The sequence below is a fragment of the Colossoma macropomum genome, unplaced genomic scaffold, assembly GCF_904425465.1.
Source record: "Colossoma macropomum unplaced genomic scaffold, Colossoma_macropomum, whole genome shotgun sequence".
Classification (NCBI taxonomy): domain Eukaryota; kingdom Metazoa; phylum Chordata; class Actinopteri; order Characiformes; family Serrasalmidae; genus Colossoma; species Colossoma macropomum.
Window position 1 is genome coordinate 4,293,362 of NW_023494805.1, and position 15,067 is coordinate 4,308,428.

A 15,067-nucleotide genomic window follows, 5' to 3' on the forward strand; every position below is an offset into this window, starting at 1 on the left:
TATAAAGTGTGTGTGTGTGTGAGTGTGTGTGTGTGTGTGTGTGTGTGTGTGTGTGTGTGTGGTGTGATTATATTTGATGTTTTGGTCATGTAGAGAAAAGTTAGGATTCTGTAATTCTGTTGGTGAATGTCTTCCACCTGGTGGACAAAACCTGCAAGTGCAACAAACTTTCATCAGGAAAGGGTGGGCGTGGCCTCATGACGTCACTGTGGAGAAACGAAAGTAAAGTGGAAACTGTTTCATAAACACAGTCCAGTTACTTGCAGCTAAAATCGACATCCAGCTTGAAGCTTCTTCAGCTTTTCTCAACTCAGTCTGCAGCTGGAAGGTTCTCCAGACGTTCTTAGAGGATCTACCACCACTGCAGGTGAGAGAACCTCTACAGGAAGCCAGAGGAAGACTTTGTGTTGCTCAGCACATTTCTGTCTTTAACTTGTTTAGCTGCGGTTTGTGTTTTAGTTCTGTTAAACTAGATTCAGCTGTATTTTACATTTCTAAGCTCAGGTTGTTTGTTATAGGCTGACAGAATGAGGGCTTGAATTCAGTACAGAGATCAGGTTATAGAGCATTTTAAACAGCTGGAATATGAAGCACATACTGGGGCAATGTCTGTTGGTTCAGGGGAGCAGGATTAAGCAACAGGACAAGCTGTGTGCCCTCGTGGTGGAAGAGGCTGAGAGGCCCACAGTTGTGATGAAGTTAACTACATTTCATAAAGACGTTTTCTGTGATCTCAAATAACCGTCATGATGTCTGTCTATCTTCTCCGTCAGTCATGGCTTCCTCCAGCAGTCTCCTGTCTGAAGATCAGCTCCAGTGCTCTATCTGTCTGGATGTGTTCACTGATCCAGTCACGACTCCATGTGGACACAACTTCTGCATGGTCTGTCTCGAAGAGTGCTGGGACAGCAGTTCACGCTGCCAGTGTCCAGTCTGTCAGACAGATTTCTCCAAAAGGCCTGATCTGTGTGTGAACACGTTCATCTCTGGACTGGCTGCTCAGTTCAAGAAGTCAGATCAGGTGAAATCCAGCAGAGCTCCAGAGAAACGACCCTCCAGCTCTCAGCTGCTCTGTGACATCTGCAGTGAAAAGAAGAGTCCAGCTCTGAAGTCCTGTCTGATCTGTATGACCTCTTACTGCGAGACTCACCTGGAGCCTCATCAGAGAGTAACTTCATTAAAGAAGCACAAACTGATGGACGCTGTGGAGAACCTGGAGGACTACATCTGCCAGAAACATGAGAGACCCCTGGAGCTGTTCTGTAGAGACGACCAGACGAGTGTGTGTCAGTTCTGCACTGAGACAGACCACAAGACTCACAGCACTGTTCCTATAGAGGAGGAGAGTGGAGAGAGGAAGGTGAGGAATTAAAGAATTTTAGCTAAAACGGAAGCATCTCATTTACTCTAAATTAATGATTGGTTTGTATAAGTGTGTGACAATTTGTCACAGACTCAGCTGGTGAAGACACAGGTAGAAGTTCAGCAGATGATCCAGGACCGACTGAAGAAGATTGAGGAAATCAAACACTCTGTAAAACTCAATAAAGTGAGTCTTAACAATGGCGTATAAGTACTGTTTGTTCATCGTGACACATCAGCAGAACTGCTAGGAAATACATACGTGTGGAAAAATTACAATAATGAATTTTGATTTGTCTCCTGTTAGAAAATCACAGAGGAGGAGAAAGCAGACAGTGAGGAGGTCTTCAGAGCTCTGCTGCGCTGCATTGAGAGAAGCCAGGCGGAGCTGCTTGAGGTGATGGAGGAGAAGCAGAAAGCAGCAGAGAGGCAGGCTGAAGAGTTCATTAAAGAGCTGGAGCAGGAAATCACTGAGCTAAAGAGGAGAGACACTGAGCTGGAGCAGCTCTCCCACACTGAGGACCACCTCCACCTCCTACAGGTCAGAGTCCCTCTGTTTCTCAGTAGTAATGCAGTCCATCACAGGACAGCACTCCCCATGCTGAGGGGTTTCTCCTCTCTCCTGCTGGACTGTAGGTTTACCCGTCCCTCTGCAGCCGTCCACACACCAAGAACTGGACTGACGTCAGGATTAACACTCATCTGAGGGTGGAGACTCTGAGGAGAGCTCTGTCTTGGCTTCGGGAATCAGTCAGTAATGAGATGGAGAAGTTTGTGGCGATTGGTGAGTATCTACTGATCGGTGAGAACTTGTGATAAAAAATGTCTTCAAAATCCTGATAATAATATCTATGCTTGGTAAATGGTTCATTTAAAACTGTAATTTTGCATTATTCTCTATTAAAAATTATCCTTTCATTATGCTGTCCTTTAAAATTAGTGTTAATTTTGGTATTTTGATATTTTGGATTACATGAAGTATTTAATATTAATTTAGTTGTTTTAAATGTAATCTATTTTATTTCAAGCATTAAAAGAAACAAAATGTAAAATTATTATAATGATTATTGTAATGATATTGTCTGTTGTTTCTCTCCAAACAGAACTAAAAGCAGTTCAACAATATGCAGGTTTATGCACAAGAATTACATAAATAAATATATGTGTGTCTGTATTACTATATGCGATACACTTCTGAAATTACTTGTTTTTTTCTCTCTCAGTTGATGTGACTCTGGATCCTGATACAGCAAATCCTAATCTTATTCTGTCTGATGATGGGAAACAAGTGACAGATGGAGACACAGAGCAGAATCTCCCTGAAAACTCAGAGAGGTTTGATGAGTGTCCTTGTGTTCTGGGAAAGGAGGGGTTCTCCTCAGGGAGATTTTACTATGAGGTTCAGGTCAGCGGGAAGACTGAGTGGGAATTAGGAGTGACCACAGAGTCCAGTAACAGGAAGGGGGGGATTACACTGAGTCCTGAGGATGGATACTGGACTGTGTGGCTAAGGACTGAGACTGAATATGAGGCTCTGGACTCTCCCTCTGTCCCCCTCTCGTTGAAACAGGCTCCCCAGAAGGTGGGGGTGTTTGTGGATTATGAGGAGGGTCTGGTCTCCTTCTATGATGTTGAGGCCAGGTCTCATATCTACTCTTTCACTGGTCAGTCTTTCACTGAGAAACTCTATCCATATTTCAGCCCCTTTGACGATGATGGAGGTAAAAACTCAGCACCGCTGATCATCACACCTGTTGATCATGATAAATGAGGCTCTTCTCTACAGTAAAACACTTCACTGAGTCAGAGGAAACTTTGTACTCTGACATTTCAGAGCATGAATAAAAGCATATTTTCTTTCAAATTTCAAATCTTAACACAGTTTATGGTATTAATGAATGAATGAACAAATAAGAATATAATAAATAAATGAATCAGTAGCTTTAAACGGTTACTTTGTGTTAAAGGTGCTTCAAATTATTCTTTTATTATATAATTTAAAAAGATGATTTAACCGAGCCGCCAGTCTCGTATGTGTCGTCTCAAAGCCTTCCTGGTTACACTGTAAACTCTGTGGCTCTGCATCCCTTTAATGTGCACACAGTGAAACACTTCTACTGAAAATACTGGGGGGTTAATTCTGCTATTCAGATCACACTGAACAACTTTTTATAGCTTTGTTTTCCAGATTTGCCCTCAGATCAGAAATTATGAACGTCTACCGGCTGGTTGAGCTTCTCACTTAAGGACTAGTTTTACAAATAATTAAATTTACATGATTTTCCTCTTAACACAAATATAGTCAATCAGCCAAGTTTGTTGACGTGTTTGGTGTCCAGGTTTTGCTTCTTTAGTTTAGGACTGTTAGATCCCAGTTATTTTTAGAATGAGTTTATATTTACAACAAACAATAAAGTTAAGAAGGTAAAGCATCAAACATTGTGTTTTTGTACCATTTGCAATCTAATAAAGATCAAACAGAATTTAATAATCACTGCTTTCTGTTTTTATTAGTATTTCATATACTGTCCAGACTTTTCTGGAACTGTGTTTGTACCTGATTTAAAATTGAACATCAACCTTCAAACTGCAGATACTTATAAGCCAGCATTATCTTGGATGTAGCCATGAAGATTTACACTTTTTTGTGGGAACATTTAGTTCCAAACATTTTGAAAATTCATTGATATTAACACGTATTTATCCATTTTTAAAAGTCAAACAATGGATAATGAGCTTAAAAAGTGCTGAATGTATTGTAAAGTATGTAAAACATATTGTAGTACCTTAAATGCATTCCTACTGCTAATTGTTGCATGTTCGTGTGCTGATCCAGATCGTTTTAGTTGAATATGTTTAGACAAATGGTAAATGACAAACATCTCCCACCTGGTGGCCAAATCGTGCAAGTGCATTAAGCTGTCGTGCTGAAACGGTGGGAATGGTCTCATTATGTCACCCAAGAGAAATGAACCTGAATGCAGCTTCTTTCATCTTGATTGTGCTTGTGGTTTTTCAGAATGCTTTTCTCTTGCTTGGGTTCCCACAATGATGTAATGTCGGTGCCATCACCTGAAGTAGAAAAAGCATCCCACTTCTGACACATATGTAGCATTAGAGTCAGCCATTTTCTGCTTCAGGAAATGCTCTGTATTGAGGCAAACAGAGAAGGGACTGACACATGTGAAAATAGAGGGAAAGCCACCAACAGCAAAGCATCTCAAAGAGGAACACTTCAAAACACACACCAGTTTAACTGAAAAGAGCATAATTTACCCAAACAACACATACACACATTTCTGCTAAAACATGTAACACATTAGACTTAATACGGCTGCGTAGAGGCGCAAGGCATTCTGTAATTCTCCAATTGGCCCAGAGTCTTAAGTCTGGTTGCAGTACCACAATATGCTCATAATAGGAGCTTATTCTGCATCTTCCTCATGTACTTTTTTAAATTATTCGCCTTTTCCCACCACTGTTTTTTATATTAAAAAATATACATAAATGATAATTATATATATATGAAATTGTTTTGCTTATTTTATTGTTGTCCATTTTTATAAGATTAATGTGTGATCAATGAACTCTGTCTGTGGTGTTCTATTCTGTTATACTATTTAGTAAGGCAAAGCTTTTCGGATTCAGCCCCAGACTTCAGTCCTGGTGGTTCACAGAAATACAGAGCTTCAGCGAGCTCTGGTGTGGTCTGCTGAGCATGTGGAAGCTATTAATTTATCATGTTCATATTATCACATTGCTTTACCTTTTAAGGTTCAGAGATGGCAAGAAAGGTGTGTTGTGGACAAACAGCCCTGTTCTTCACCGCTTGAGTGGTTTTATCCAAGGACAATAATAAAAAGCAGCAAACAGGTGAAGTTCGTGCTGATCGTTTTGCAAACCTGCGCACCGAAAAGTGATGTATGGAGCTGCACAATGGATCCATGGCCCGGATGGAATTCTTGTGTGTGAAAGCAAACCAGCGCTGATGAGCCCCTCCACCAAAGAGCCCAGAATCGGTCCTGGGTGCACTAATGTTAGAATAAATACAAATAAACAAATTCTGTGTGTGTGTTAGTTTAACCATTTCAAAAGCTGCCCTCAAGGATGTCCAGCATTTCCAGCTATAATCCACTATCTGGTTTATCTAATTAGTCCTTCATTACATTAAATGGATGAAATTGAACTAATTTGTGTGATGGATGGAGTGCAGCAAGTATTCAAGAACCAAACTTCTAGCTGGCAAGTTAATAACTTTAATGAATACATTCAGGTTACAATTTAAATTCATTCTAATGTCATATAATCTTGATGTGTATAATATTATATAGTTCATATCTATCAAAAACATGCTTACTGTATATATAAATTGTTTTCAACAATTTTCTTGGAGGACTTTTGCACTGTATTATATTTCTTAGCACAAAGAATAATTAGTAACCAGACAAACTGGGTCTCTAAAAAACAAGCATTCAGGACCAAAACCTGTATTTAACAAACAGCTTAGCAGAGCCGACTGAACTGTGACTGTATTGATGAGGACAGTCACATCACTCATGTACAGAAACTTTGAAGGACCTGGAAACCAGAACAAGGGTGAAACCGTGAAACTGGTCAAGTCTAATGCTACAACTTCTCTTATAAATAAGTGCTAAAGCTGAAGGCGCTTCCTGTTGTTCAGCATGTGTCCACCATGAGCCATGATAGCTGCCACTGTCCATTTTGTAAGACATAATAATTCTGTTCTATGTGTTCACATATTCATCTCTGGACTGCTGTGGTGTCCCACGTTAAGACTCATCTGGAACTTGTATCTGTGTTCTGGGAAAGGAGAGGTTCTCCTCTGGGAGAGGTGCGGGTCAAGGGGAAGACTGATTGGGAGTTAGGAGTGACCAGAGAGTCCATTAACAGGAAGGTAGAGATTATAGGCAGTCCTGAGAGCGGACACTGGTCAGCGAGTCTGAGAAATGAAACTGAATACAAAGCTCTTGATTCTCTCCCTGTCCTTCTCTCCTTGAATCAGGCTCCCCACACATCTACTCTTTCACTGGTCAGTCTTTTACCGAGAACATCTATCCATACTTTTCTCCCTACCTCAGTGATGGTAAAAACTCCAGCACCACTGATTATAATTCCAGTTCAATGTTTAAAACTGAGGATCATCTCTCAAACTGTTTTAGGATGTCCAGAAAAATTAAAGGACAAGTATGAGATCAAAGAGGAACCTACAGGGATTGATACCTACAGCTGTGGAGACGGATCACCAGGAGCATGACTTTTTTATGGTGTTCCTTTTCCCAGATTCCCACTTTTTATTTGCTCCCTCAGATGCACAAGAGGACAGAGCCTGATTATCTATTTGTGAACTTCCACAGTAAACATTTAGTACAGTTAACATTTAGTAGACATCATATAACCAAGATGCTACATGTTTTGCAAGTCATAGTGGTGAAGAGGGAGCTAAGCCGTAAGGCAAAGCTCTCTGTTTACTGGTTGGTCTACATCAAACCCTCACCTGTGGTATTGAGCTGTGGGTAATGACCGAAAGAATGAGATTATGCATACAAGCGGCAGAAATGAGCTTTCTTTGCCGGGTGAGGTGGTTTGGGCATCTGATTAAGATGCCCCCTGGATGCCTCCCGGTGGGGGTTTACCAGGCACAGCCTATGGGGAAAAGACTCTGGGGTCATCCTAGGACCCACTATAGGGATTATATCTCCAAGTTGGCCTGGAAGCGGATTTTTCTTCAGGTTCAGGGCACTGCTGTGGCCAGCTGTTTTGCCTCTAATTTTCTAATCTATTTCTGGGCTTATGGCAAAATTGTTTTACCAATGATGTTTCTTGTATAAGGATAAAATACAACAGTGGGGTGGGTTGATATTTTACTGATCTAGACAGGATCAGAGGAGGAACATGTGCTTTTTCATGATTGATCTTAATCACAACAATAGGAACATCAGGCTAAGTACTGAGTATTCAAAAAGCAAAGGGGAATTTCTTGGCTTTAATTATTGTCAAGGGTGAAGATGGACAGCTTCATATTACAGTTTTTCAAACTCTCTCAATTGGCTTATTAATAATATACCTTTTGGTCTGTTTCCATGGATTCAACAAATTTGTGATCAGGACCTTGTGACAGGTCAGTCCCTGTCACCCGTCCTGTAGTTTCACCCAATGCCACCACTAGGTGGGAGCAGTGAGCCACCTTTAAGTAATCAGAGACAACCGGTAAGTTGGGCTCTACTTAAGAGTGGCTCTTTATTCTGTTTTATGAGATTGCATGCTATGTCCACCTATTGATTGATCAATCCAGCATTTGGGTAACTGCTCTCAAGTCTTTGAGTTTTCTCCTGGTCTGTCTAAGCCTGTCTTGAGTCACTTTTAACAACAATGTAAGTTTTTTTTTTTTTTAAAGAATTAATAAAATGAAAGATTGAGTCATTGGTCAATTCTCCCTTCCTTTCTTGAGAATGTGGACATTCTTTTGGGTTTTTAGTGGCATTGTAGCTCAGTTGACTGCTCACTGGTCAGTGATCCTCTAGGCCATGGTTTAATCCCAGTATGGGGTGTTTCTTGGTTTCTTCTCTTTGGAGTAGTTTTAGTTAAGGTTTCTCTTTGGCACCAGCATTTCTAAACTTTGTTTAGTTACACTGTTCATTTTGTTTTTCACTGCCATCTGTTCTTGTGCTCTGCAATTGAGGTCCCTTGCTGCCCACAGCTGGTGGTTCAACACTTTGGTCTCCCATAACTGGAGGCCTGGGTTTAATTCCACCTGTGGGTGACCCCTGTTACACCACACTGTAAAAGGTAACACTACTCCTTACTTAAATAACATTAGTGAACTTTACTTATTTCATACTATCCTAGTGATTCAACTCATGTAATTTAAGTAATGTGCTCATTTTATATGAAAGACTTCTAAAACTAAACACATTTGAGTAAGTTAAACTACACTCGACACTCTCGAGCTCTGCAGTGCGCATGTCAAGAGGAGCGATGCAGGAGAACCTTCCAGACATTGGACTTACACGTGGGAAGCAGAACCAGTTCTGAGTCTTTAGGTAAGTTATTCAAACTAAATACTCATTCAAATTTGTTAGCTATGGTTTCATTACTCACAACTGCATTTTCGCAGTCCATATTTTCTGTTTATTTTGATAAACCGAAAGTAAATTCATGATAGGCTAATGCTAAATTTGACTAACATTGACGCTAACTACCTAGCTGATACGCCACATAGACACAGAAAACCCTAGCCTACACGTCCATGATTTCTCTTCTGTTCAATTTTATTAAGATGTGTTTTTATTAAATTAACTTGAAGTGATAATTTGATAGGCATATTTCCGAAAAAATGTGCGCTAACGCTTGCCGCACGTAGTTAGCTAACGAGCTATTTGTGCACCCGCGTAGTAATGGAGAGACAGTACTTCAACTCAAACACGATTGAGAGTCGGGGTCAACTCATGGTCAACGGCTTTAATGGTCGAAATGCTTGTAGTTGACTCTTCAATTCTGTCAGAGTCCGTGGAATGGAAAAGTCGATTAAGAAGCTGGCGAATACGAAGCCAACTTCATCCTCTTAAAAGATGAATAACACCCAACTGGTTCCTTTTCAAAAAAAAACCTGACTACAGTAGTGATTCTCAGTATATCACCCCGAGTTTCCCCTCGTTATGTGAAATAAATTAATTTTCGTCATATCGCTAAAAACTTTTGTATTTACTTTTAAAATTTAAAGAAAACCTTAGCCAATGTTTATGTAAGCACAATAATGATTGTTTTATGGAACACACTTTACTTCACATGTGAATAGCTGTTCTTACATTGTTTTAAATCTACATGACTTTAAATCCGTATTTGAGATGATGTTCTTCTTTGCAGCTTCAAGACGAAGAGCTAACACAAATGCAGTGGACATGTAAGTTTTGCAAGTTTGCGTTTGAAAAGAGAGGGCACCTACTTAGACATTATAGATTGAAACATGGTGGTCACACAAGAACGGTGCCAGTACCATGTCTTCATATAGAGTGCCTTTGCACGTTTAGGTCCTTTAATGCACTGAAGGTTCATCTATCAACAGTGCATTCTCAGATCAATGACAATCCTAGTGATGCCACAAAAATTGTGTTCCACTGTCAACTTTGTGACTTTGAAGAGCCATGCACAGAAAAAGATTTTTTTTTCACATTAACGTACACATATTCGGATGCGCCAAAAAGTCCAGTGCCCCTACCAGCATTGCCATTTTGAAACCCGTGTCTATACCACATTTAATGCCCATAAAAGCAGGAGCCATGATGGCCGAGAGATGCACAGCAAGTTGCAGTTTAAACCAGGAATCTTAACACATACTGAAAATGTGGTGGAAGTTGCTCAAACTGAAAATCAGAGAGGCACAGAAGAGACGGATGATTTTAAAGATGATGATGATTTTAATGATGACAATATTGATGACTTGCAGTGTCAGCTTAAGCATAATTTGGCAGCCCTTTTCCTTAGAATGCGGACAATACTTAGCATATCTGAGACTGCGTTGCAAGATGTAATACAGGAAATAAACCAGATAATGGACCTCTCAAAACCTTTACTTTTTTCTGCTATTCAGAGAGTACTCCTAAATCACTGTCCTGATGCTGACATGTCTGTAGCTACAGAAATAGCAAATGCAGTCTCAGAGAGCAATGTAATTATGAAACACACTCAGAAAGGAGGTTCCCTCTCCACTTCATGCAAAAGAGCCTCCTACATTGTACATGAATTTAAAATCGTGGAACCTGTAGAGTTCATTACAACTGACAAGCAGTCGGTTGTCTACGTACCTGTCCTTAAAATGCTTCAGGCTTTGTTAAACAAAGATGACATCTTGGACAAAGCTCTCAATGTTGACAGTAGTGATTTACAAGGATACAGTAGTTTCAGGGATGGTTCACGTTTCAAAGAAAATACCTTACTAATGGAAGAAAGTTTCAGAATTGCCTTGTGTCTTTACATCGATGACTTTGAGATTGCAAACCTGCTGGGCACCTCTAAAAAGAAGCACCAAATTTGTGCAGTGTATTGGGTACTTGGAAATCTACCCCCCAAATTTCGATCTTCCCTCAACTCAATACAGTTAGCCCTTCTTTGCAAGGTAAACACAGGCAAACAGTGTGGGTACTCTGAAGTCCTTCGTCCACTGCTTCAGGATCTGGTACTTCTTGAGAAGCATGGTGTATATGGGGAAAAACTGGGAGAAAGTGTCAAAGGAACCGTTTTGTATATTGCAGCAGACAATTTGGCTGCTCATTCATTGGCAGGATTCCAAGAAAGTTTCATATCTGATAAGATGTGCCGCTTTTGCATGGGTACACGACAGGAAATACAAGATAAAGAAGTTGGGTCTGGTTACTTTTGCTTAAGAACAAAACAAGACCATGACCGGCATGTTCAGGAAGTCCAGCAGAATACTCAGTTTGCAAAACAATATGGCGTGAAAGGGAGCTGTCCTCTGAGTGATAACCTATAGCAGTTTCATGCTGTTGATGGATTTCCTCCTGACATTCTCCATGATTTGCTTGAAGGTGTCATTCCTTATGAATTGTGTCTTTGCAAGGACTTGATCGAAAAAAAGTTTTTCACTCTGGGGATGCTGAACAGTGCCATAAAGGAATTTCCCTATACACATTCAGACAAAACCAACCAGCCTCAAATGATTTCTAAAACATTTAATACCAAAGAGACCATTGGAGGTAATGGCCATGAAAATTGGAGCCTGATCAGACTGCCTTCCCTCCTGATTGGTCACTATGTCCCTGAGGGAGATGAGTCATGGGAGGTTATAATGTGCTTGAAAGATGTGCTTGAATTGGTCATGTGTACTAGGTTTACTGAGGAGACACTCCACTATCTGGATTTCAAGTTGTCTGAGCATAGGGCTTTACTTCAGAAGGCATTCCCAAATTACAGACTCCGTCCCAAGCACCATTACATGGAGCATTATCCCCATCTTATTCAAGTCTTTGGGCCACTTGTGGATGTCTGGACGATGAGGTTCGAAGGGAAACACAAGTTCTTCAAAAGAGTCATTCATGAAGCACACAATTTCAAAAATGTTCCTTTGACATTAGCTGATAGGCATCAGAAGATGGTGGCTTACCATTTGGATTCTGTTTCATTTTTTAAACCAGCATTGGAGCTGGGCAAAGTGGAGAATGTCATGATTTCTTCCTTTCCAGACAGTGTGCAGCAGCAATTGTTTGCAAGATGTGCACTTCAAAACACAGTCCTTGCAGCAGCATCTGTCACCATAGATGGTATTAAGTATGCAGCTGACATGATGGTATCTGTAGGCTCATGTGCAGGCCTTCCAGAATTCAGGCAGATTCAGAAGATTTTGGTTGTGGATACAAGTGTTTTGTTTATTTGTAGACAGATGCTTGCATGGTACCACGAGCACCTTAGATCTTATGAAGTCTGCAAAAGTTCATGTTTGCTTGTAACCCAACTGAAAGACTTTAATGATGTCTTTCCCCTGTCTGTCTACAGAGTGAAGGGCAAACTGTTTGTTACCTTGAAGCATTACATTTTGTGCTGATGTCATTATTTTCATTCTTACAGAACTATGGACCAATCTTGGCCAGTGAGGGTAATAGTTGGTGAAAATGACATCCGAAAAGTAACTCGCTGTGAGAGACCTCATAATGTGGAAGAACTCATAACTAAGTTGAAAAATCAGCTGAATCTGCAGTTTGACTTCATGCTTCACTATGAAGACCCAGATTTCAACAATGCTTTTTGCAACCTCACAGATATAAGTGAATTGCCTAATAGAGCAACTCTAAAGATTATCGCTCTGGAAAGTGTAATTTTAACATTGTCTTCAGCTAGCACAATGTCTTCAAGTACACTGTCTTCAGCCAGTTCATCTGACACAGAGATACTGCCTCGCAGTGAGCTGACCTTATGTGAACAGTGGCCTTCTACATTTGAGGTGCCTTCTTTCTCTGTGGATATTGAATATAGACTGAGACAGGGAAACCAAATTTACATGAGAGATGGCAGACTCATGTCAGTTTCACGAGACATGAAACATGACATCCTGCAGAAAATTGCTGAGGAGATGTACAAGTACTCTGCTTATCCACAAGATGAACACTTTACTGAAGTTGCTAAGGCACTCATTTCTAAGCACCCTTGCCTTGCTGAGCCAGGGTCAAGCACAGGATGCCACGGATGGAAGAATAGTTTAAAATTCAAAATGGGTAATCTTCGTTCCAAACTTCGTAGATGTGGAATGGCAGATGTGTCAGTCAATAGTAACAAGAGAACACGGCAGAATCCAGATGGAGAGCCACCTTCAAAAAACCTGAAGAAACCCAGGAGAAGTGAGACAAACAGGGTCAGGATGCATCAGCACTGGAAAAGTCCAGACAATTGCTTGAAAATGAAATGAAGAAAAGGACACCAAATGCAGCACTTGTGAGTCAGCTGATGAACCAGACCTTCTCATTGAGACGGAAAGAAATTGTAGAAGAGCAGCCTCCAGTGAAACGCATGTTGGAATGCTGGCCAGCACTTTTCAGAAAACAGCAGGTATGTTAACAAATGTATTTAATGTAAATAAAATAAAGCATACAAATAACAATGTTCACTGTTTATGTCTCTACCAAAACTTGGTGGTGTAAAACAAATTATAGCTGTCTTTGTGTTTTGTGCTGAAAGGTTTTAGCAGAGTTCACAAGGGTGGCAAGTAAAGATCTTGAACAAGACTTTTTTGAGTCCTTGGACCGCCACAGCCCACGATTACTTGAGATCTTTAAATCCAAGAAAGGAATTGTTGGCAGGACACTTGCAGAGATCCTTGCCCAGGTTGAAATGAAGGTAAGCAATTTTAGGAATTGTGAAAGTTATTACTTTTTTTTATGACGGTGATCCAATCCCTTCTTTAAGATTAAGTCTTTTAAGATGAAGCTGTTTTTCCTTTAAGGTTTAGATTTGTTAGTTTTTCTATAGCTTTGTTATTGTCAACAAATTACTAACATGAAAACTGACCATGAATTGTCATAGAGCACCATTGTTTTCCAAAAAATATTAAAAGCAAATTGACTAATTGTTGCGCTGTGTAATGTTTCTCGCTTTTTAATAGTCTTTGCCAAACAATGGCGCCCAATGGGCAAAGACAAACAAGTTACACAAGACAGTGAAAACACCAACAATACTTTTGGAGTAGATCAGTTCATTATTTGATTTCAGGTTTTAATGGGATTTCTTGATAACAAACCATATAAAACCACAATTATTGTTTAAGGAAAAGCCCATTTTTTCCCCTTTTTTCTTTGAGAAGAAAATGCTTATTCTTGGTTTATTCTTCCCTCATTTGTAGACCCATGATGTTGTAGCAATGCGAACTGCTGTCCTACGTTGTCTTCCAGTATTTCTCGGGGATGATGGCAGTGATTTTTTTTAAAGTCTTTGTTGTAAGTATTACATAAAAGGTTTAGGTTTTACCGATGAAGGTCTTTGCAAGGATAAATTTAACCTTAAATTAAACCTTATATTTAAAACCTTTATTTTTGTCTGCAGGATTCAGATGCACTCACAGATATCGCCCAGATTCCTGTTGGGATATTGACTGTTGTGCCTGAAGACAGCCAGCAACCAGATCCAAATGCCCTGCACCTTGAGCCATTCAGCATTGGCATCATACTGGAAAGTAGCATCGTTATGGATAACATTGAAAGCCACGCTCAAGCTATTTGCCTGACTTTTGGACTGATTTACAACCTTCATTTGGACTATCCCAAAAGACCAAAGAACACCTTTGACTTCATTCAGAGGGTGATGCTGAACCTGGGAGTAGGTAAACTGAGCCCAAAACTTCAGAGCTTGAAAAATGCACTTTTGCAGTAGGCAGCAGGTATGTACGGCTGGCATATTTAGATAGCAGATTCCTAGATACTTGATTGGACTGTTCAGTGTTTTACATATTTACAACTTAAAGCCACAGTGTGATTCTTACTGACATTTACAGTCAGTCAGATTTTGATTGTCTTATGTTTCATTTGAGTGATACAGGTTGAATGTTCAAGGCCATCCTTGAACCTAAATTAGCTTTAAGTTTAAGTAAAAACTTTTAGTTTAGTGTTATAATTAATTTCATCTCTTCTGGAAATGGAGAAACAGACCTTGATGCCTACTTTCTGAGTTTTTTGTTTGTGGGACACACTACTCTTAAAGTGTTAAAATTATTTGAAGCCTAAGTAAAAAGTAGATGGATTTCTATTCTCTTTTCAAATAGAAAGAGCACTGTGCATTGTGTCATAGTATAAATGTACTACCTTAATGTTTTAATGAAGAAGAAAAGAGAGATTTTTGCTAAATTTGCTAAATTCTCTTCAAAGTTCAGATGGTCACAGCTTTGCTGTCTGGTTACTATAGTTGTTAGGTTCTGAAGTAGTTGGACTTGAGTATGCAGTTCGTTGAAATGCAGTTAAATTTCAGGATCATCAGGAGTCATCAATGTTATCAGCCGCCTTTTAGTTTTTGTTTAGCACTTATAGCTAAGCTAGTGGAAACGTTGAGCTTAGTTAAATGCATTAAACATCGCTGAACATTTGTTTCTGTTACATAAACTGTGCCAAATGAGCCATTCATTAGCAAAGTCAGGAACAAAGATTAAGACTAAGGCTTAGATTAAAACTTTTGTTTTAAGACTTTTAAAATA

The 15,067-nt window shown here is 39.8% G+C and overlaps 1 protein-coding gene across 1 annotated transcript; it reads left to right on the top strand.

Moving 5' to 3' along the window:
- The first annotated feature begins 240 nt into the window (after positions 1–240).
- Positions 241–3,795, top strand: LOC118825964 (E3 ubiquitin-protein ligase TRIM39-like). Its single transcript, XM_036596845.1, has 7 exons — positions 241–367; positions 774–1,360; positions 1,454–1,549; positions 1,670–1,903; positions 1,999–2,146; positions 2,466–2,492; positions 2,586–3,795. Exons 2-7 carry the CDS (start codon positions 776–778, stop codon positions 3,131–3,133), a joined length of 1,638 nt encoding a protein of 545 aa, XP_036452738.1. The 5' UTR covers positions 241–367; positions 774–775; the 3' UTR covers positions 3,134–3,795.
- The last annotated feature ends 11,272 nt before the right edge of the window (positions 3,796–15,067 follow it).

Excerpts from the sequence above, each read along its gene's own strand:
- LOC118825964 (XM_036596845.1), top strand. The coding sequence starts at position 776 with ATGGCTTCCTCCAGCAGTCTCCTGTCTGAAGATCAGCTCCAGTGCTCT. Across the intron at positions 1,361-1,453 it reads AGGAGAGTGGAGAGAGGAAG|ACTCAGCTGGTGAAGACACA; the intron begins GTGAGGAATTAA and ends AATTTGTCACAG. Across the intron at positions 1,550-1,669 it reads ACTCTGTAAAACTCAATAAA|AAAATCACAGAGGAGGAGAA; the intron begins GTGAGTCTTAAC and ends GTCTCCTGTTAG.